Source organism: Sphaeramia orbicularis, chromosome 6, assembly GCF_902148855.1.
Source record: "Sphaeramia orbicularis chromosome 6, fSphaOr1.1, whole genome shotgun sequence".
NCBI classification, from domain to species: domain Eukaryota; kingdom Metazoa; phylum Chordata; class Actinopteri; order Kurtiformes; family Apogonidae; genus Sphaeramia; species Sphaeramia orbicularis.
This window is the reverse complement of record NC_043962.1, coordinates 40,500,689-40,523,134: the sequence shown is the minus strand read 5'-3', so window position 1 is coordinate 40,523,134 and position 22,446 is coordinate 40,500,689. Positions and strand designations below refer to the sequence as shown.

At 34.3% G+C, this 22,446-nt stretch overlaps 1 protein-coding gene across 10 annotated transcripts in view; it reads right to left on the bottom strand.

The window, feature by feature from the left end:
• Positions 1-3,039: 3,039 nt before the first annotated feature.
• ap3b2 (adaptor related protein complex 3 subunit beta 2) overlaps positions 3,040-22,446 on the bottom strand; it is a 103,154-nt gene continuing 83,747 nt past the window's right edge. For 5 of the 10 annotated variants that reach the window (XM_030136083.1, XM_030136084.1, XM_030136077.1 and 2 more), the window contains 6 exons: positions 20,423-20,651; positions 18,399-18,483; positions 15,717-15,814; positions 13,902-13,922; positions 7,228-7,366; positions 3,040-5,453 (listed from right to left, as the gene is read on the bottom strand). In XM_030136083.1, coding sequence (XP_029991943.1) covers positions 5,267-5,453; positions 7,228-7,366; positions 13,902-13,922; positions 15,717-15,814; positions 18,399-18,483; positions 20,423-20,651 — 759 coding nt within the window. In that variant the 3' untranslated portion in view covers positions 3,040-5,266. The remainder of the gene's footprint in view (positions 5,454-7,227; positions 7,367-13,901; positions 13,923-15,716; positions 15,815-18,398; positions 18,484-20,422; positions 20,652-22,446) is intronic. The other 5 variants (XM_030136082.1, XM_030136085.1, XM_030136079.1 and 2 more) reach the window with 2 other exon arrangements.

Here is a 22,446-nt window from a genome sequence, read left to right as displayed (position 1 = left end):
AAAATTACAACTTTTGATCTTTTTCTCACAAATTTCAGATTTTTTATATTTTCAGAGGATCTGCAGCGAATGTCATCTGGAAAACATCCCGTATTTTCCGTCACAACTCAAGCACGTTACCTTTTTACTTTATTTGTTTTTTTTAGATTAAACTACATCGCAGTTCTTGTATCTCTTCACTGATGGAAAAACCAGACGACAACACACCAGCGCCTTGCATCTATATTTTTTTTATTTGTATAATAAATAAACTTGTACTACTTCAGAACCACAGTTCACAACCACACACAGGGGATGATAAACCATACTTTGAAAGTCTGAAACATGAAACCGATGCAGGTAAAAGTGCCAGACTGATGCTCATATGCGGGTCTGTTTCTTTACATTCGTCATGACGACTGTCCTGCAGTGACAGAAAAAAAAAACAAAAAACAGCCGAAACCTCCACCTGCCCCTTCGTTACTGTGATGCTGTTGGTTTTACAGTGAAGGATGAAATCTACCAAACACTCCTTTGGTAAAACACAGCTGTTACAAAAGTACAGAAACAATAATAAAAACATGCAGCCACTCAGCACATGAAGGTCTGCAACACAAAAAGACACAAGCATGACCTCTGACCTGCAAACGAAATAAGACAAAAGGCATGAAAACACCTGACAAATGAGACTGAAACTCACTTTAAAAACTCAGAGTATTGTCATATAAGCACAATCGGATTTGTCAGCATTAAATACTGTCTATGTTGGAATATTATGAGTTTATTTGTAAATCAAATGCAGGACGTTTAGTATCTTTAGCTCAACTTTACTATTTTATTAAGAAAAAAATAAACATTTCTTGTTTTAATCTTGTTTTTTCAACATTGGTGTGGATCCAATTCAGTCAGAAACTCGCATAGTGATGTTTATTTTTTCAGTATTTAACCCTTAAAGACCTAGAACTGGTAATGATTCTCTACATTTAACCATTTTTAGTGATTTATCTCCATTTGTTATAACATTGTCTGCATTTATCAGTAAAAATCTGATATTTTCCTAATATGTGATTTACTGATCATGTACAGTCGTGGAAAAAATTATTAAATCATCAAAAGTCGCCAAAAACAATGGTTATGCAATCAAATACTAACTCCTGTGTATCATGGGACTAAAACAGACAAAAAAGAAAACATGGAATGCCTAAAAGTTTTTGTCAGTACAATGCCATAAATATTAATGTAAGAACTAAAGGGATTTTGGTTATTAACAAGAAAACATGGAAAATGGCTAGATAACAGCTCTGAAATTAAACTCTTATGAGCTATTTTTATTGTTATCATTATATTTGTCCAAACAAATATACCTTTAGTTGTACCAGTCTTAATAATTTTTTTCCACAACTGTAGATGTTCATAAAAGCTCAGTAAATTCAAAGCAAACAGGAAGAAAAGTAACTTTTTCAGCTAAATATATCATTAACTGAACAAAGAAACAAGTGTCTATGATCGCAGTCATTAGTCAAACAATATGGGTTTTATTCATGAATGAATGTTGTAGAACACAGGTGTCAAACATGCGGCCCGGGGGCCAAATCCAGCCCACCAAAGGGTCCGGTTCGGCCCTTGGGAGGAATTTGTGAAATGCAAAAATGACACTAAGATATTAACAATCCTTTTAGTTCAGGTTCCACATTCAGACCAATTCAATCTCAAGTGAGCAGGATTCAGTCAAATACTATCATAATAACACAGAAATAATGACAATTCCAAAGTTTTGTCTTTGTACATGTAAATATTTTCATGTATTTACACTAAAACAAGATATAATTTCGCAAAATGTGAATAACCTGAACAAATATGAACAACCTGAAATGTCTTAAGAGAAGTAAGTACAATTTTAATAATATTCTGCCTGTTATTAAATGTTTTGTGTGTTTGTGGATCCACTGTGATCTGTAAGTTATAAAGTACATGTGTAAATGATAAACTGAGGCAGAATATTGTTAAAATTACACTTATTTTTTCAGTTTGTTCATGTCATTCACATCTTTTGAAAGGATAGTTTGTAGATGTAATCCTTCTCATAATGTAAATTTGCTTTTTTCGCTCTAAAACATAGAGAAAAGTTTGGAGTTGACATTATTTATATATTATTATGTTATTATTTTACTGGTTCGGCCCACTTCAGATCAAATTTAGCTGAACGTGGCCCCTGAACTAAAGTGAGTTTGACACCCCTGTTGTAGATGATGACGGTGTTTCCACGTTCACTATGGAGCCTCTGAACGTCCAAATGGGTCATATCTGATGCAGCTAAAATACTGATAAACTGTATTTTACCTGAATTATTTACATGTACACATAGGATTACAGTTCGTAAGTTATTGGACATTTTAGATCAGTAGATGGCAAGGTTATAATAGTTTGGGATTTTTCATTATAGTTTAATTTAGTTTTGACTTTTTTCCCTCTAATTCACTTGGTTTTAATTAATTTTTAGAGCAGGTTTGCTAGTTTTTATTAGTTTTCATTATTTTCTAAATGCTTAGTTTTAGTTTCTTTATATCTTTTCTCTTCTTCACCGTCAAATTCAAATAAATCCCTGACAGGACTCCCAACTCCCAACTTTAGTCTGCATGTTTCTGGGTAGAGTGGGGACCAGAAGACGAACCTAAATGACAAGTGACGAGAAGTGACCGTTAAATATCATATGAATTTTTATCCGTTTTAGTTAGTTTTGTGAACACACAATACAGTTTCAGTTATCGTTTTTTTCTTTTAATTGTAGTTTTTATTTATTTCAGTTAACGAAAATGTTTTTACAATTCTAGTTTTCGTCATTTCGTTAGTTTTCGTTAACGATAATAACCTTGGTAGATGGTTCTGGTCACCAGTGGCTGTTTAGGTCTTTGAGGGTTAATTTTAAATGAAATGCAGGATATTTAGTTTCCCCAGTTGACTTTTAGAAAAAAATAAACATTTTTTTTTCTTTTAATCTTGTTTTCTCCATATTGGTCTTGTTCCGTTTCTATTAGATTCTTAAATAGAAATGTTATTTTGTTCAGTATTTAAATGAAAAAGCTGTGGCGTGTTGTACTTAACATCTGAAGGGAGGCAGTGTTGTCAATATTATGTCATTTCACCAAAATGCTGAAAAAACAGCAGATTAATGCACAATAAGACGTGAAGTACATTAGTTGAAGTCACTTTTTATTCCAGTTGGAAGAAGCCGACAAACAGATGAACTTTGGTTTGTGTAAATCTGACTGTATAAATAAATAATTTCTGATATTTGTGTCTGGCAGGAAAGTTTCACAGCAAAAACAAGCGAGTGTGTCAGTGTGTGTGTGTAAAATATGTCCAGAGCTGATGGGTTTTATTTGGGTTCGATGGTGTAAATGTGCTTTATGATCATTTCAAATTCTGAAAACAGTAAGTTACCGTTTGTCAGGTTTAATATTCAGTGTCATCACACCCACAAACGCACACATACACTCACACACACGCACACACACACACACACACTCACACACACACACCACACTTTATAGTAGTACTGTATTACATGATGCAATACATACAATAACATTTATACATCTTCTTTTTAGAAATGCCCCACTGACTGTAATGACAAATGATGAAAAGCATTTAATATTCTCTGTGAGGTGAAAATATTCATAAATAAAAACAAAAACAAATGGATCAGTTACAATATAGGCAGTAGTTGTTTTGTTTTCCCTTCATGCTACATTGAAGCAGTGAAACTTGTGGATGAAAATGGACTAAACTCATCAATCAGTGCATTTTAAGGGTTGACTTTCGGAATTTAAACCTACGCTATAATTTTTTCTAATATGTCTACGTCTTAAATAGTCTAATAGATCATAACTAAGAGGCTTTTATCAACTTGGTTTGGATTTAAATATTGTGTAGCATTAAAAGAACTGAGCATTTTGGGGTAAAATCAAAACATCTGGAGGTACTTTTTCATTTTATTGTCTTTAATTATGTCACTCCGCTGTGTGGCTACTGTGTCAGATCTACTTAGTTCTACTGATGACATTCTAATGTAAGGCCACAGAATCAGCATTTTTCACACTTAAGAAATACTTTTGTTTTGGAAGCTTTAAGGTCTTGCACATCTGTCTGTTTTCTCTTTATTTTCTTTTTTAGATGTCCAATAGGCTCCTCAAAGACAAAAAAATAAGTTGTAAATAAATACTTTGTACATACAATGGTGTTTTATTTACTTTAGGTGAAATTTAAAAAAATGTACTGGTAGGAGGGGGTAATGCTTCAAGAAAAAAACCCAAAATATTAGAGATTCAATTTGGTTTTCAAGTGATTTCTTCATAAATGTACATAATACTTTTTTTTCAATTATTTACCTTTTCATCCTCAAAACATTGCTCTTTTTTTTTTTGCAAATTCATAAGTTTATATTATAAGAGAATATTTGATTTTTTTCTTCAGTTTGATTTTTTATTTGGAAATGTATTAATTTTCATTTCTCTACTTTATTATTTGAGTAAAATTACAACTTTTGATCTTTTTCTCACAAATTTCAGATTCTTTATAATTTCAGAGAATATTTGAATGTTGCTTGAATTGTCCAATTTTAATCTATCTACAATCACTCTGAGAAAATATCCACTTTTATCTCCAAAATGTACTACTTTAAACAAAACATATTCTACTTTCTCTCACAAATTTATGATTTCATAATCTCAAGTAATATTTGTGTTTTTTGCTTGCATTTTTTTTCTCATAAAATTAATATTTCTACCTGATAAATAGAAGAGTTTTCTTTTGTCATAAATGTACAATTTACAGCTCCTGGAATATTTAAGTTTAATTTTTTTTTAATTTTCAAAATTGTTTTTATTTTTATGACAGAATTAAGCTTTTATTGTAAATTTGTCATTTTAGTTCTAAACTTAAAACTTTATTCTCAGAGAACATGACTTTTTTTTTCTTATACACTGAAGATTAATCTCAATAATTTAGATTTTTTTCTTGAAATATCACACCAGATTTTTTTTTTATCTTACCCAAAGTTACCTTTCTACCATCATATGTATAAATCTTAAGCCAGATGTTATTTCACATCAGAAAATCAGCCTTGTCTGATTGTCATGTGGCATCCATTCAGTGTTTGGAGGAGTCATTGTTATCGCTGCGGGGAACAAACATTCTGAAATCGTCTCACAGACAAAAGGAGAAGATGCTACACGTGTCATGGGTGGATTGTGAGCGAGGGGGCAGGGGGCGAAGGTCGAAGGTCACATCACTGCGTCAAAGCCAGGAGGATGTCTTTCACCAGCATCGTGCCGATCACCATTTTCTCGCAGTTGACCGTCAGCTGGGCGGCCCCTTCCTCTTTGGTTGCCACGGTGACTAACACCAGGCTGCTGCTGGTCACCGTCCGTCCAGCGAACCTGTGGACAGGATGATCAGGAGGAGGAACAGGAGGACTGAGGTCACAGCAGCAAAGATCGGAAATAAAGATAAAGTCGCAGAGTAAAGGAGGGACACGTTTGTCAGTCAGCAGGTTTAGGTGAAAAAAAAAAAAAAGAAAAATCAGCTCAGTTTACAACGACTTTAAGAACAATGACACACCTTAGATAGTAGGATTTTCTCAGTTTTCCTCAGTGTACGACTGTTTTTTTTTTTCCAGAAGGAGTTTCCATCAGTGGTAAAGACTTGAATCATTTGGGTTTTACATCAAAAAACAGGTAATAAATGAGTTTAAATTAGAACATTTTTACCAGCTGCAAACTTATCTGAGATTTTCAGTGTAAAGAAAAATCTGACCACCAGTAAAACCCATGGAGTTGAATAGACACACTTGTTTTTACATTCAGTTAGCAATATCTTTGCTGAAAAAGTCACTTTTTCTTAATTTTTCTCTGTTTTGATATAATTAACTTTGAATTTACTCTGACTTTTCATGAACATCTACATGATCTTTGAATTAAATATAAGAAAATACATGATTTACACCAAAAAATGCAAAATACAGAAGATAATATTATAAAACAAAATTGGTGATAAATCAGTTAAGAAAAGTAGAAATACAGAAACGTTCATTTGGGAACTGCCACAGAAGTAGCATTGGGTCTTTATGGGTTAATCATATTTTGGAGGCTCTGACTCATTGACTCATCAACTGTCTTTGAAAGTATTTCACATGTGCTACTCATTTATCTGTCTCCTGTCAAATTTTGGTGTATTTTATATATTTACATGTTTATTATTTTCTTCCCCCTTTTATTACCTCCGCCAAGGAGGTTATGTTTTTGCCAGGGTTTGTTTGTTTGTTTGTTTGTTTGTCTGTCTGTCTGTCCGTTAGTGTGCAACATAACTCAAAAAGTTATGGACAGATTTTGATGAAATTTTCAGGGTTTGTTGGAAATGGGATAAGGAAGAAATGATTAAATTTTGGTGGTGATCGGGGGTGGGGGGGCCCATTTCCAACAAACCCTGAAAATTTCATCAAAATCTGTCCATAACTTTTTGAGTTATGTTGCACACTAACGGACAGACAAACAGACAGACAGACAGACAAACAAACAAACAAACCCTGGCAAAAACATAACCTCCTTGGTGTGGGGGGGGCCTACAGGGGGGGCCACTGATCAGCCTTGGCGGAGGCCTGCGCTCTCCGAGTGTTTCTAGTTTTATTTATTTAATTATTTAAATATTCTTATTCATTCTTATTTATTTTATTTATTTATTTATTTTGTTTTTAATTGTATGACTTTTTAATCTATCTTGTATTTTATTCTTTCATTTGGGTTTTATTTATTCGTCTGTATAGCACTTTTTCCTTTTTGTACATTTTCTATGTCTTTAAATCTATTCTGTATTTTATTCTTCTATTTTGGTTTTAATTATCCTTCTGTAAAGCACTTTGGTCCACTGCAGTTGTTTTAAAGTGCTTTATAAATAAAGTTGGATTGGATTAGATTTATTTTTTAATGTTTTGTTTGTTTTTTTTTCTCTCCTTTATCTAACTTTTTGAATTTATGGCAGTGCTCATTAGTTTGGGGTGAGACTTTCTTTTTCTTTTTGTATGTTTTGTCTTTTGTAGTTTTTTTCTATTATTCATGTTTATCAAATCTAAAAAAAAAAAACAATAAAAAGATTATTAAAAAAAAAAAAAAAGATTTATGTTCCAAACACCAACATAAATAGTCGTGTCCACCTTAGTGAACTCTTATCGAGCCTCTGTTTCAGATCTTTTACCTGCACTCTTTATCTGAACCACAGGGGACTCGGCTGAGGTTTGCAGCGGTGGTCACCCTCTGGACGATGGCGTGTTCGTTCCGACATTTCGCGTCCAACGTCAGCTTCTCTGTGATCTCGTTCATCCCCATCAGCTGACCTGCACATGTGAGATGGAAGCACTGGTCAAACTGGAAGCTGATGGATCCTCCCTGACCCAGTAACAGTAACAGTAACAGTAATACATAACCGAGCTGCTCTTTGTATCAGTGGAGACTCAGTGTGGTGCTGCGCTATAACCAGGAAAACCCATTAAATCAGGGGTGTCAAACTCATTATAGTTCAGGGGCCATGTTCAGCTAAATTTGATCTGAAGTGGGCCGGACCAGAAAAATAATAACAGAATAACCTATAAATAATGACAACTCCAAATTTTTGTCTTTGTTTTAGTGTAAAAAACAAACAAACATTAGATTATGAAAATACTTACTTTTATAAACTATCCAAAAAAAACTGAAACAAAAGAAATTTAAATTAAAAGAAAATTTAGTGCAATTTTAACAATATTATTCCTCAACTTATCGTTTCTACATTATGGATCAGATCTACAAAGACACTAAACACTGAGGAACAGGCAGAAAAAGTGTTAAAATTGTGCTTAATTTTCTTTAGACATTTCAGGTTCTTCATATTTTAGTGTTTCAGGATAGTTTGTAAATGTAAATATTTTCATAATTTAATGTTATATTTTGTACTAAAACAAAGAAAAATATTTAAGTTGTTAATTCTAGATTTTTTTTTTTGTTGTTGCTTAATTCAAGATTTTTTTTTTTAATTTATTTGGAGTTTTTTTGGGGGGGGCTTAATTGAAGATTTCTTTTAACTTAATTGAAGATTTTTTTGGCTTAATTGAAGATTTTTTTTTACTTAATTGAAGATTGTTTTTGGCTTAATTCAAGATGTTTTGCTAAATTTGAGATTTTATTGGCTTAATTCAAGATTTTTTTTACTTAATTAAAGATTTTTTTTGGCTTAATTGAAAATTTATTTTTACTTAATTGAAGGTTTTTTTTGGCTTAATTCAGGATGTTTTGCTAAATTTGAGATTTTTTTGGCTTAATTGAAGATTTTTTTAACTTAATTGAAGATTTTTTTTTACTTAATTGAAGATTTTTTTTTTTTGCTTAATTGAAGATTATTTTTTTGGTTTAATTGAAGATTTTTTTTATTTAATTGAAGATTTTTTTTTTTTTTGCCTTAATTCAAGATATTTTTTTTTACTTAATTGAAGATTTTTTTTTTTTTTGGCTTAATTCAAGATTTTTTCCTTAATTCAAACTTTTTTTTTTTTTTTTCTTAATTCAATTCAAGACTATGGAATTTTTGAACTTGGCTAAAAACATCCTAGGGGCCAAACTGCACCCTTTGGCGGGCCGCATTTGGCCCCCGGGCCGTGTGTTTGACACCCCTGCATTAAATCAAATAAATCACCTATTTTTGAGGATGTCTACCAGCTACATACGTACATATACAGTATTCCACAGATACTGTATACGGGGCCTAACACTACAGCGACCTCTATGTAGGGCTGGACGATCAAATCACACTGAAAAATCAGCTGATAGGGATAATTATCATGAAATAATGTTAAACCATTATTTCGTTACTGATTTTGGGTCCTGAGTTAAAGCTGTACAAATCAAAAGATCAGTTGTGGCTTTAAATTATCTGTGAAGCTGGAGGACTGGTTGAAAATTGTTGATGAAATTCACAAAATGGAGAGATTAACATTAACGCTGAGGCTGCAAGATGAACTTTACATGATAAGATGGGGCAAATAAATTAGTTTATTTAAATACAATTAATGTGTGGTTTGTCTCATAGTCCTGTGAAATGGTATATAAACTGCTGCTCTAAAAATTTTATTGTGTAACCTGATTGCTATTTCATCACTGTAACCTAAATGATCTTTACTATTCAATTGTGACTTTTATCTATTGCCGATTGTTGTTTGTTGTTGTTGTGTTCTGTATCACAAAATAATAAATAACTAATAAAAACTAAGTGTCAAAAAAAAAAAAAAATAAAAATATTAGGGCCCAAAATAGGACCAAAATTGGGACATGAAAAGCTACCTAGGTGTCAGAGCGTTTGATCTGGAAAACAAAGCTTGAAATGGTCTTATATACCACTATAAATAAAAACACTGTGTTAGTGAATAAATAAATAAATAATTAATCTGTGAAAGACACCAAAAAGACAAGAAAAAATGTAAAGATGAAAAAAGCATGAAAAACATCTGATGTAATGACAAAAATCACATGCAGTCTCTGATTCTGTGCTTATTTTACCATTCACTTCCATTAAATCAAAATAAAGTATATGAGCACAATCTGAGTTCATGATTTAAAAGACAGTTGTGTGTTTTTTTTTTTTTTTTTTTGCTATTTGTTTTCTTAATCAGTTACAGTTTCACATCACAACCTACACGATGCAAATGAAGTACAACAATGAGAAGTGTTTCAGCTGAGAATGTAAACAACAACAAAAAAAAAAAAACAAGAAAAAAATAAGAACATACAGGGTGTATTAAAAAAACTATGTATTTTGAAAAATTACCCCCAGTTCTGCATTTGATAATTTTTGGAATTTTCTTTTATGGATGTCTGTAGGTAGGGGATTGGTGGATATTTGTCCAAATTTACAGACCCAGGTTTTCATGCATGAGTGAGCAGGGGCAAATTGCGCAATCCAAGTTAAAACTGGTTTGGATTAAGTAGTGGTGGGATTTAAATCCAATCAAAGGTCAGGGGAGGGGACAATGGGCATCCATCTTGTTTTCCACAAAATCACCAGGTTACAGCATTAACACTTTGGCCACCATGTCAGTTTCATTTCTTTACCCATGGCAGCTGTTCCTGCCTTTCAAAGTTAATTCAACTTGTTTAGGCCTGAAAATGTCACTGAGGACAGGCCCGGTTAGGGTTAGTGTTAGGGTTAGGGTTCCATCGCTACTTCATGCAAACCAGTTTTAACTTGGATTACGCAATTTGTCCCCGCTCACTCATGCATGAAAACCTGGGTCTGTAAATTTGGACAAATATCCACCAATCCCCTACCTACCAACGTCTATAAAAATTCCAAAAAATTATCAAATGCAAAACTGGGGTAATTTTTCAAAATGTATAGGTTTTTTTTATACATCCTGTATATTATAATATTTATCACGATAAAGAAAATTACATTGCATTAGTGACAATTGTTGTTTTATCGTCCAGCCCAACTTCTATGTCACTGTGAGCATCTCCTACAGCCTCCTACAGGGGCTCCATGTAATATTTCATACATCATTGATTTAAAGATGCTACTGAATCTAAAACCGGAACGCACTGATGCTTCCCACCGAGCGCAGCAGTGGAGACATTCAGCTCTTTTAGTTAAAGGTGTAAAATTATGCACTAGCAGCAGAATGTAAAACTCATTTTCATGTAATGCTCTGAAATAGACAGATTTTTCTCTACAGTGTGTTTTACAGATCAAAAGACTGAAAAAAGACATTTTCACATACATTTTCATATGTTTAACCTAATATGAGACCTGATTAAAGCTACTACTGCTGTGATTCATTACATTTTTAACAAAAGATGCTGAATTCGCAAGCATTACCCTGTTGTAACTGCATTAATTTGATAACAAATTTAATATTTCAGTTTGGCTAAATGCATTTTTCTTTCATATAACTTTGGATCAATAGTGCAAATCAATTAATTCCACGAAAACTAGAATTTAAAAGGGTTATATGTAGTATTTACAGTTTCAAATATTGAAAATGACCTAAAAATCATCATTAAAGTGTTTAGAATTAAAAGTTCTCAATTTATTTGAAGAGTCCAAGAAAGTGACAAAATCATAAAAGCTAAAGGTTTGGAGTTCGATGCTGAAATGGCAGCGTTTCTTCTACATGATGGAGTTTGATTATGAAGCTTCTGAAGATATAAAGTTATTATGGGATGTTTTTTATCTCTATATATCTATACACATATAGCGAAAAAATAGAGGCATTGCCATTGTTTTCACCACTGGAAATAACTTCTAAATGAAAACAATGAATTTTGATGATGAAATCACAGTGTTTATTCTACATAGGTGAGTTTGATTTTGAAATTTATGAATTATATAAAGTTATTATGGGATGTTATTATCTAAGTTGCCATTTGTTGATCCATGAGTCAGACTAAACTGTGACAGTTCTGAACTTGTTTGCTCAATTCCAAACAGATCTTTACTCCAGCTATTGACAACACAATCCGTACAGAAAATGAAGATGGTTTGTACTTTTACTGTGGCTGTTTTCAGTCTAAAAACAGGGCTGAGTTAACAGAGCTGTAATGTAAACTATCAGCTGATGCTCATGAAGATTATAAGACACCGTCATTTTGATCAACTGTCGAAAAAACCACTTATGAGTTTTACTTTGAAGAAAAAAGGCTAATGATAACATAATACAGATGTGTGTAAACATTTAGCTTTATACTTTATTCAGCAACTGGTACAGTCTGAGGATTCATAGTGTTGATTTGTTGGTGGTTTTGGTATTTTAAATGTGACTTCCCCCTGTTGTTAAAGGAGTGATATTTTGCTTTTTTAAATGCAATTATGCATTTTAAAATATTTCCCTGTGGTCTACATAAACTGTATGCTATGTAATGCTCTGCTTGGGTCTGAATTTTTCATTAATTCAACTCCACAGGTCCATCTTCAACCCTATTTCTGAGTAATGACACCAGAAAGGTCGTTTTGAGTGCTGGCCCTTTAAATGCAAATGAGCCACTTCACGCTCCGCCCCCTCCAGGCTGTTGGCTCTGCTGCTCTGTCCCGTTCAGCCACTTGTGTTCGTTAATACAACCAACAACTGAACATTTTAGGTAATCGGCTCAAAATTTGGGCATATTTTCAGTTTTTACTACAACTGCTGCTGACAAACAGTTATGGCATACACGGAGAAATGTTCATTGGAAGTCTTATATGTGCAAATATCATGATGTAACTAGTTATAGACATAAAAAATTAAGAAGGAATTAAAACGGTTCAATTAATATAAAGATAACTTTGCAGTACCTGGAGGGTTCAAATTCAAACTTTATGATTAGGATCCAAATACACAAATAAATGAACCAAAGACTAATAAAAGTGAGATTACCAAAATATGACCCCTTTAAGAATTTGTAATATCAATAGTGCGCGTAACCCCATTAACCCTCTGGTATCCGGGTACGCCTTTTAGGCACACTTTGCAGTTCGTTTTAAAAAACTTCATATTATTTTTCATAATTTAAATAAGGTTAGAATTCAAAAGTTGTTCATTTTTGCATGATCTTTAAAATTATGGCCACAAACTAAAATGTGCACATTGTAAACAAAAGAAAATTACAAGACTAGCATCTCTCCCAAGTGTGCCTAAAACACACTATTTCTTCCATTTGATATGTATGATTAGGGCTGACCTTGATTTACAAAAATAAAATCAATTTAGAGCAGAAAAATTAATCAATATATAATATTTAATAGTTTGATTTATAGGTGTGCATTTTACGAACACTTGGTGACAGATGCTAGTATTTTTGAACATTTGACCTTGCGCCAAAAATAATAATGCAAATTAACCAATGTTGGAGTTAATCATTGACATATGCCAGGCTGCAAAAATCAAATAATATGTGATCCACTTTTTATGTAGTATATTGAAAAATTCTTTTTGTGTGTGTGTTTTTTGCATCCAGAAAAAAAAAGGTTTGTTTACATTACAAACACAGCATTTAAAGGGTTAAAAAATGTGACAGTTATTGAGTATTTCGTATTTTTATTTACGGCTCAAGTTAATGAAATAGACAAAAGTGTAAAAGAATTAAAAACAAAATGTATGAAATTTTTTTTGGCATTATTCCACAAGTGTGTAAAAAAGGCACACTTGGTGCTTAGTAAGGGCCTTGCTGGACAGGATACCAGAGGGTTAAAACGATTCCCTTTCAGGCACAACAGTTTTTCTTTTCTTTTTTCTATTATTCAATTTTTCATTTTTGTTTTGTTTCATTATTATTATTTTTTCCCTATGTTTTGTATTATGTCTGTGTCTGAAATAGACTAAACTACACTATCATTTAGACTCTTCAGAAATCTGACATAAAATACAAACTAGATGTCTTCAAAGGGCGTCTTTTGATCTGCAAATATCATTGTTTACTAGATTTAGATGTACAACAAACCACTGAGACAAAATGCATTTTAGCCTGAAATCATTTAACACTGCCACAGTTTTAATTATTTTAAAAGGATGGACGAGGGTCAACGTGATGGAGTCGCTGCTCTGGGCTTGTTTTTGTTCCTCATTGTGCTTATAGATGAGTGAATCTGTATCAGTGAACGAGCATTTCCAGACATTCCCGGTGGAGCAGAGTGTGAGCGGCCTCTAAAAGATGCAGGTTAGCGCAGGTGAGCCCGTCTGGAGATGCATTTTAGTGTTGCTTACCAAGGCAGGAGGAGGAGGGGGAGTCAGCGGGAGGCGTTAGAGGAGGAGGGAAGAGGAGGAGGAAGGAGGAGGCAGGGGGGATTGTGGGTTTGTGTGAGGTAAAGGCTGGCTTAAAGGCAAGTGGACACACAAACGGCTGGGGACGACAAATCTGTTAAAGCCGACTTACCGGGACTCTTTAAAAGCGTCTCTATTGGGGAAAAGTACCAAAAGGAAGGAACCATGGATATGATACATGTTTAAACAGTCACTATGGGTTCGGTTAAGGCTCAAAAACCTCAGTCAGTGTTAGTCAGGATGGGAAATGAACACCACACACCAAACACATGCCACACACTGCAGCTATCTACCAAATACTCAGACTGTAGGTGAAAAAAGGGGGAGTTAAAATGACCTCTAGTTGGTAATTTTAATCCAAACAATTCAGAATAGTGACAGAAAACAGTTTGACAAACTCAAGGACTGAAACATCCAGTGATGGAAAGTGAGTAAGTGTATTTAAAACTTGTACTTTCTTGCATTTTAGTACAAGTGAAATGGATGGATAAATGGATAATAGGGATGTAACGATAAACCACTGTAAAATTGCAGATGGTTAGTATTACCGTTTAAATTCTAATTATGATGATAACCGTGTTTGATTACCGCACTTTTAGGGGAAAAAAAAACCTTATGTAAAGATATGCTTTTATGTCAAATATTTGAGTATAGTTTTAATTTATTCCAATTTTAATTTTATATACCTAATATTTGGAAACAATATTCACGTTTAAAGTCTTTGAAAAGGTTTGTTAAGCATCATTGGGTTATTTATGCAATAAATTATATACATTTTTCAAATCGGATTTTACATATTTTTTGTGTTTTCTGTCCTTTTGTGTTTTTATAGTAGGTTAAAGTGAAAAAAATAATAGGCAGATGATATAGATGAAGTACTGCTGAAAAAACAGATACCAAACATGGGTATAGCAAACATTTGTTTATATAGTATATAAAGGCAAAATCAAAAGGACTGAAAATGGCTTAAATAGCCTCAGACCACTAAGGGTTAATACTTGACTGTTTCTACCAACAGAAGGTACATTGTGCCTATTATTTTATTTATTTATTTAATACAACTTGGTTAAATTATTCCAGTGTGTGTATTAGTACTTTCTGAACATTTTGAGCACAATTTCAACAATACCGCGATAATAATGATAACCGTGATAATTTTGGTCACAATAACCGTGATATGAAATTTTCATATCGTTACATCCCTAATGGATAATGGATAAAGTAATGGATTAAAAATCTCTAAAGTTTGGGGCTTAGACAATAAATGTCAGGTTTGTCTTTATTTCTGATAGGAGTAAAATTTCAGGGCACCAAACTACCACCTCTCTATATATCAGAGGTGCCTTTTACTTAACTCTATAACACCAAACGTATCATATTTGATACATGAGTTTTGAAGCCCTCTACATGATCAGTGTGATATTTTTTTTTAATTGAAAAACCTGATGTATACAATTAGATACATGCAATACACAGATAATCCACCAGGGGGAGGAATTCATTCACCAGAGGCCTTTCTAGTGTCACTATAAGATTGTCATTAATGAGGAAAGAGGCAGAACTTTGACAATTTTGAAAAGGAATTACCAATTTGTTAAATATGTTTGAGTTATATTATGTTTTTGTTTGTTCAAAAAAACTAATATTTGAGCATTGAGACCCGATGTATCAAATATGATACAAAATTGAAATTCATACGTGGAAATTGATATTTGAAAAAATTTTTTGGGGTTGTTCAGAAGGACCAATAAAAGCTCCAGTTTTAAAGACCTGGAATTTTCTGTCAATGATTTAGTGGTTCAGGCTTTACAGGGTTAAGTGCATTCATCTGGCATTTCTGTTTCAAATCATGTAGATAAAATAAGCAAGAAACTAAATAAAATGTCACACGACAAATGTATGTTACTGTAAGTAGTTAATTACATACCTTGCTCCTTTCTAAACTCGTTTTCTGTCATAAAAAATGGCCTCATCAGCTCTCCGACCGGCGGCTGGATCGACACGAAAAACTTCCTGGTGTGAGTGCTGAAAAAGAAGAGAAACTTTTAAGGTGTAATCATTTATAAAAGAACAAGAACGTATAGGTTTTATGTCAGGGTGTCAAACATACGGCCCACGAGCAAAAACTGGCCCATGAAAGGTTCCAGTCCGATCCCATGGGGTGAATTTGGGAAGTGCAAAAATTTAACTGAATATGAAGATATTAACAATCAAAGGTGTCAAACTCATTTTAGTTTAAGAGCCACAAACAGACCAATATGATCTGTGATAATAATCTATAAATAATCAGAACTACAAATTTTCCTCTTGGTTTAATGTGAAAAAATAACATTACACTATGAAAATACTTACATTTACAAATTATCATTTAACAATAAAATGTGAATAACCTGAACAAATATGAACAACCTGAAATGTCTACCGGTAATTAAGAGTAATTTTAACAATATTCTGCCTGTTACTAAATGTTTTGTGCATTTGTAGATCCACTGTGATCTGTATGTTGTGTTAATAATAAGCGGAAACATAATATTGTAGAAACTATTATTTTAGTTCCAAACTCCCAAATTTAACAATATTGTGCCTGATACCAAATGTGTGTGTAATACTGTGTGTAATGCACATGTATAAATGATAAGTTGTGGCATAAAAGTAATTTTTCTTATGAAATTTCTTTCTTTTTTTTCTTTTTTTTTTTTTTTTTTACAGATTATTCACATCTTTTTTTCTAAAACAATAGTTTGTAAATGTAAATATTTCAGGGTTTGGACAACAGTGCAACACATTACTGCATTTATATTAGGACACATACAGTAACAAATTCACAATTACAATCACAATTATGTATTACGCCTAATTTATCTATCGCACCTTCCCTTCCAAGCTAAAAATAAATAGAATAAATACAATTAATTAATACAACAAATTAATTTAAAAAGATGGGAGTACCTTTCATAATTTAGTGTTTTTTATTGCACTAAAACAAAGAAAAACTTGGGGCTATCATTATTTATAGGTTATTATGCTACTATTTTACTATTCCTGCCCACTTGAAATCAAATTGGGCTGAATTTGGCCCCTGAACTAAAATGAGTTTGACATCCATGTTTTATGTTTTATAAATTCACCAGCACAACTAAGAAACACACAGGTAAAAGATTATATGTGTATTTGTATGCGTGTATTTGTACTTGTATGTTGTGGGTATATGTATTAATGTATGTATGGATGTATGTACGTATGTGTATATGGATGAATGAGTGTGTGTGTGAATAAATATATAACAAGTGTTCAGAGAACGCAAACCTCCACCAAGCACCCCGAACGGTGTGCATGTGTGGATCGACTATTTCTTTTTAGATTAAACAGTTTCAAGGTTGTTCCATACAGCAGAAAAAGTTGAAGCTTGGTACCAGTCATGTGTGTGTCCAATTATATTAAATTCCAATCATTATTTGTTGAGTTATAGTGAAAAATGGGATTTTCAATGTTAAATTGAAACGTCCACTGAGTCCACATTCCACAGTGGATGTGGACAATTTTGTGCCAGATACAAGATATTGTTATAAGCTATGGGTGGATCAAATTGGAGGCCAATCGCAGTCGTTTTGAATTTTTTTATGAATTTTCAAAAATTGCTCAATGATGAGAGAAAGGAAAATTTGAGATTTTGTGACCTTGCTGTGACCTTGAATTTTGGCCTACTTGGCCCAAAATTTAATGGGTTCATCCCAGGGCCTAGGCCTATCTGTGGGGAAAATTTGGTAAAGATGGTTGTGATAGTTTTCCCATAAAGTTGCTAACAAACAAATAAACAAACAAACAAACACGCAAACAAAAACACAAAGCAAAGTGATCCCAATACCTCCTGGCAGAGGAAAAGGAAGAGGGACATGTATATTGTTAATAATATTTTAGGGAGAGGGGGTGGGATTAAACAAGTTGCACTTCTTCTCACCCCTTTTCAGGCATGTAAATGAAACTACTGTGCTGTTCTTCTGTCTAAGATTGTTATGATTGTTGATAGTGGATTTTTTTTTTTTTGGATTGGATTTTTTTTTTATATAGCGCTTTTCTAGACACCCAAAGCGCTTTACATTATTGATCCATTATTCATTCACTCTCACATTCTCCCTCTGGTGGTGGTAAACTACATCTGTAGCCACAGCTGCCCTGGGGCAGACTGACAGAAGCATGGCTGCCAATTCGAGCCTACGGCCCCCCTGACCACCACCAAACATTCACACGCATTCATACACCAGTGTGAGTGGGACTGGAGGCAAGGAGGGTGAAGTGTCTTGCCCAAGGACACAACAGCACATGGACAGAGCGGGATTCGAACCGCCAACCCTTTGGTCATTGGACGACCCGCTCTACCACCTGAGCCATGGCCGCCCATATTTGTATTATTTTGCATGTTTTGCTTGTTCACATATATGTTAAATTTCATTGCATGTTCGGAATAAATCACAAAATCAAATCAAATTATCTGTTTCTGTTAGTGTCTTCACAGATTTGACAAATATTAGAATGTAAGGCCTTTTCCTCTTCTGTCATCAGACGACTTCAGTGAAATAAAAGTACAGCTTAAACCCAGAGCCTGTCTCACCACAGCTGGAAGTTGGCTGCTTGTGTTGAGTCGCAGAAGTCAATGCCCATCACAGCAGTGGTTGTCTCACCTGCCGGCAGCAGCTCTGTCAACAAAGAAGAAAAACAGGACAACAGTGTTGACACATGCGCCAATAAAACCCTAATGTCAGCAACTCAGCCACTATGACAACTGAAAAATGATACCTCCACTACAGAGTTTATCCAGCCGGGCTTCTATTGTATCATAAGACAACACTGGATGTAACTTCGGTGCACGTACAGCAGCGTGTGATGTCTGTATGTGAGGAGGTTATTCATGAAGTGCTATTTTATATTCATTGCTGCCGTTAGATTTCTTACACAGAGTGCTGCCCCGTGGGGACATTAAAGCTTTACTTTCTTTCAAAGTATCAGTGTGAAAAAAAAAAAAGAATAATTACTTTTTTCCTTTGACTGTTCAGTGGATTTACTTTTAACACAATGCAATGTGAACAATAACTCACAGCTGCAAAAAAAATTAACATACATTACAGGCGGTGGTTACACAGCTTAAGAAAACAAAACAAGAACAAAAAACAAAAAACAAAAGAAGGTACAAAGTCTTGAGAAAAACATATTTTGTATAAGCACATTTAATCCAATATCATTCTGGTTGACATCTGTTAACAGACATACACTGCAAAAATCTAAATCTTACCAAGTGTATTTTTCTAATTTCTAGTCAAAATGTCTCATCACACTTAAAATAAGACATAATCACCTGAAGAGTAACTTGTAAGTGAGATAAAAGAAGATCTTGAAAATCTTATTTCAAGAAATCTCACCAAGATCATTTTCACTTGTTCTATTGGCAGATTTTTTTGCATAAATGAAGCAAAAAAAAAAAAAAAAATCTTCAATTAAGCAAAAAAAATCTACCAATGAAACAAGTGAAAATTATCTTGACAAGATTTCTTGAAATAAGATTTTTAAGATCTATTGTCTAAAAATAAGTTCTTCAATCTCACTGAAAAGTTACTCTTCAGGTGATTATGTCTTTAAGTGTGATGAGATATTTTGACTGGAAATGAGAAAAATACACTTGGTAAGATTTTGATTTTTGAGGTGTATTAGATAATGTTGTTTTAGTACAAACATTGTTACTGTAGTTTTGTATAATGAACACTTTGGCTTTTAGGTGTCACTAAAAAGTCAAGCAAATTTGAAGAACATTTTTTGAAATAATGTAAAAACGAGAATATGAAATATGTTTATTTCCACAGAAACTTGATTATAGAATAATCTATGATGTGTTGTGTCAACAGTAGGTGGTGTTGTAGACACTGTATGTTACCCATGGATCTAATAAACAGCAGAAGACATAGTGCGTTCTGTTGTTTTCCAACTATAATGTCTTTTCTCACAGATGAGATAAGTGAATTATCTGAACCAGTCATGGTTTCACACTTTTTCATGAATATATGGAAGAACACAATTAACACTTGATCAAACAGGTGATCAATCATGTGATTTAAATGCTGTTCTATTTCCTCTGTGTGTATTTAGTCTCTTGTCAAAAAAGGTAAAAAACAAACAAACACCTGAGGCAAAAGAAAAAAAAACTTTTTCTAGATATTTTTGGGATTTTTCTGCAGTGTAAATTTTAAATGTTCTTTAAATGCATTTATAGAAACATCACCTACTGACAGGGTTTTCTAAATTTTCTTTATAATCTTAATAAAAACTAGGTCTATACACTATTAGAAAGAACTAATAAAGCTCCAGTTGTCCTGTGATACACACTATGATAAACAAAAACAAAACAAAAACAAACCCAGATCCTATTTGTACCTGGGTGTTCTATCAGCTAACTTTTGGATGGTAATTGCACCTGTATGTTGACAAAAACATGGACTGATTGGATTAATGGATCAACAGATATTAGATCAGTAGATGTTCTTAGTGGCCAGTGGCTGTTTGGGTCTTTATGGGTTAAAATGATGATACAGGAACAACAGTGCAGATATTTCTATCTTGATCAGTCCTTCCTGTACCCCTACTCACCGATCTCTGGGAACTCTTTGACCCTCATCCCAGACTGGAGCTTCACGTCTTCCATGTGCAGGTTCTTGGTGTCAGACGTGGCGTTGTTGGTGAAGTGCATCTGAACCGCCACCATGTTGGCGTCGGGGCTGAACGGCTGCCGGCTGAAGCAGTACTCCACCGACAGACCCTCCCCCGTGATGCGGTGCAGCAGCTCGTAGTTCTTCAATGCACTGGACGGAGAAATGGTCTGCAGGCGGAAGAGAGGAAGAAGCAGACTTCATCTATGTGTTGTTTTTCATACAGGTTAGTGTGGTTCAAAGTGTCAAATCAGCCAAAGGAAGAAGTGTAGAGAAAGAAATAAATAGACAAAACATGAAACTAAACTGGAAAAGAGTCAAATTAGAAAAACTAGATGATGTAGGTTAAAACTACAAGCACTCGGAGAGCGCAGACCTCCGCCAAGGCTGATCAGTGGCCCCCCCCGTGGGCCCCCCCACGCCAAGGAGGTTATGTTTTTGCCAGGGTTTGTTTGTCTGTCTGTCTGTCTGTCTGTCTGTTTGTTTGTTTGTCTGTCCGTTAGTGTGCAACATAACTCAAAAAGTTATGGACAGATTTTGATGAAATTTTCAGGGTTTGTTGGAAGTGGGCCCCCCCACCCCCGATCACCACCAAAATTTAATCATTTCTTCCTTGTCCCATTTCCAACAAACCCTGAAAATTTCATCAAAATTTGTCCATAACTTTTTGAGTTATGTTGCACACTAACGGACAGACAAACAAACAAACAGACAGACAGACAAACAAACAAACAAACCCTGGCAAAAACATAACCTCCTTGGCGGAGGTAACTAGAAACACTCGGAGAGCGCAGACCTCCGCCAAGGCTGATCAGTGCCCCCCCCGTGGGCCCCCCCACCCCCGATCACCACCAAAATTTAATAATTTCTTCCTTATCCCATTTCCAACAAACCCTGAAAATTTCATCCAAATCTGTCCATAACTTTTTGAGTTATGTTGCACACTAATGGACAGACAAACAAACAAACAAACAAATCCTGGCAAAAACATAACCTCCTTGGCGGAGGTAAATATTATAGCATGAAAAAGGTTAAGATAGCCAAAAACGTTATCTCATAAATGAAAATAAATAGCATACGTTAAAGGTGGGGTCCGAGATCTTCGAGCAAGCTACATTTTGAAAATACTCAATTCAAAAGTCCAACCCTCTTTCTTCAGACATCCCACCGAAGCCACGCCTCCAGAGTACTGGCACGCGCAATGCTTGTACCCAAGGGTTCACGAGCGCTGTACAGCAACAATTCACCAGCTGAGGCTCCAGCCCCATCCCCTGCTTTGGCCCTGTATGGCCCCAGCTCCAGCTCCGACCCCGGCTGAGGCTCCAGCTCACGGACCCATGCATACCTCATTCAGTCTCCTCCAACACCCCCGCTCTTCCAGAACAGCCCCAGTTCATACCTATCTGACTAACATTGCATTTCCTACTGATTTATGTTAGCGACAAAACAGCTTGCACTTTCCATCCTAATATAACTAATATAGCCAAGCTCTGGCTCTGGCTTCGCTTCCTGTACAAGTGCTTCAAACCTCTGAGAACACACGATTCATGCACGAAGAGGGGTACACGCAGAGGGGGGAGGGACAAATGGCAGTTGAGTTTGATAGACATATCACCGTTCAATCATTTCGAGTGGGCGCTCAAAATGATTGGATGGTGTTTTTTCAGTCCTGTCTGTTCCACAGGTGACTAATTTTTAAAAAATGTTTGTGTTCGAGCTTTTAATTAATTAGTTGTAATGAGGGTGTGAAGGGGATTTTAAGCAATATACAGGGTGGGGAAGCAAAATTTACGATATTTTGAGGCAGGGATTGAAAGACAGTGTATGACCAATTAGTTTATTGAAAGTCATGAGAATTTATTTGCCACAAGAAAATTTACATCATAGAAAATGTTTTTATTCTATGTGTCCTCCTTCTTTCTCAATAACTGCCTTCACACGCTTCCTGAAACTTGCGCAAGTGTT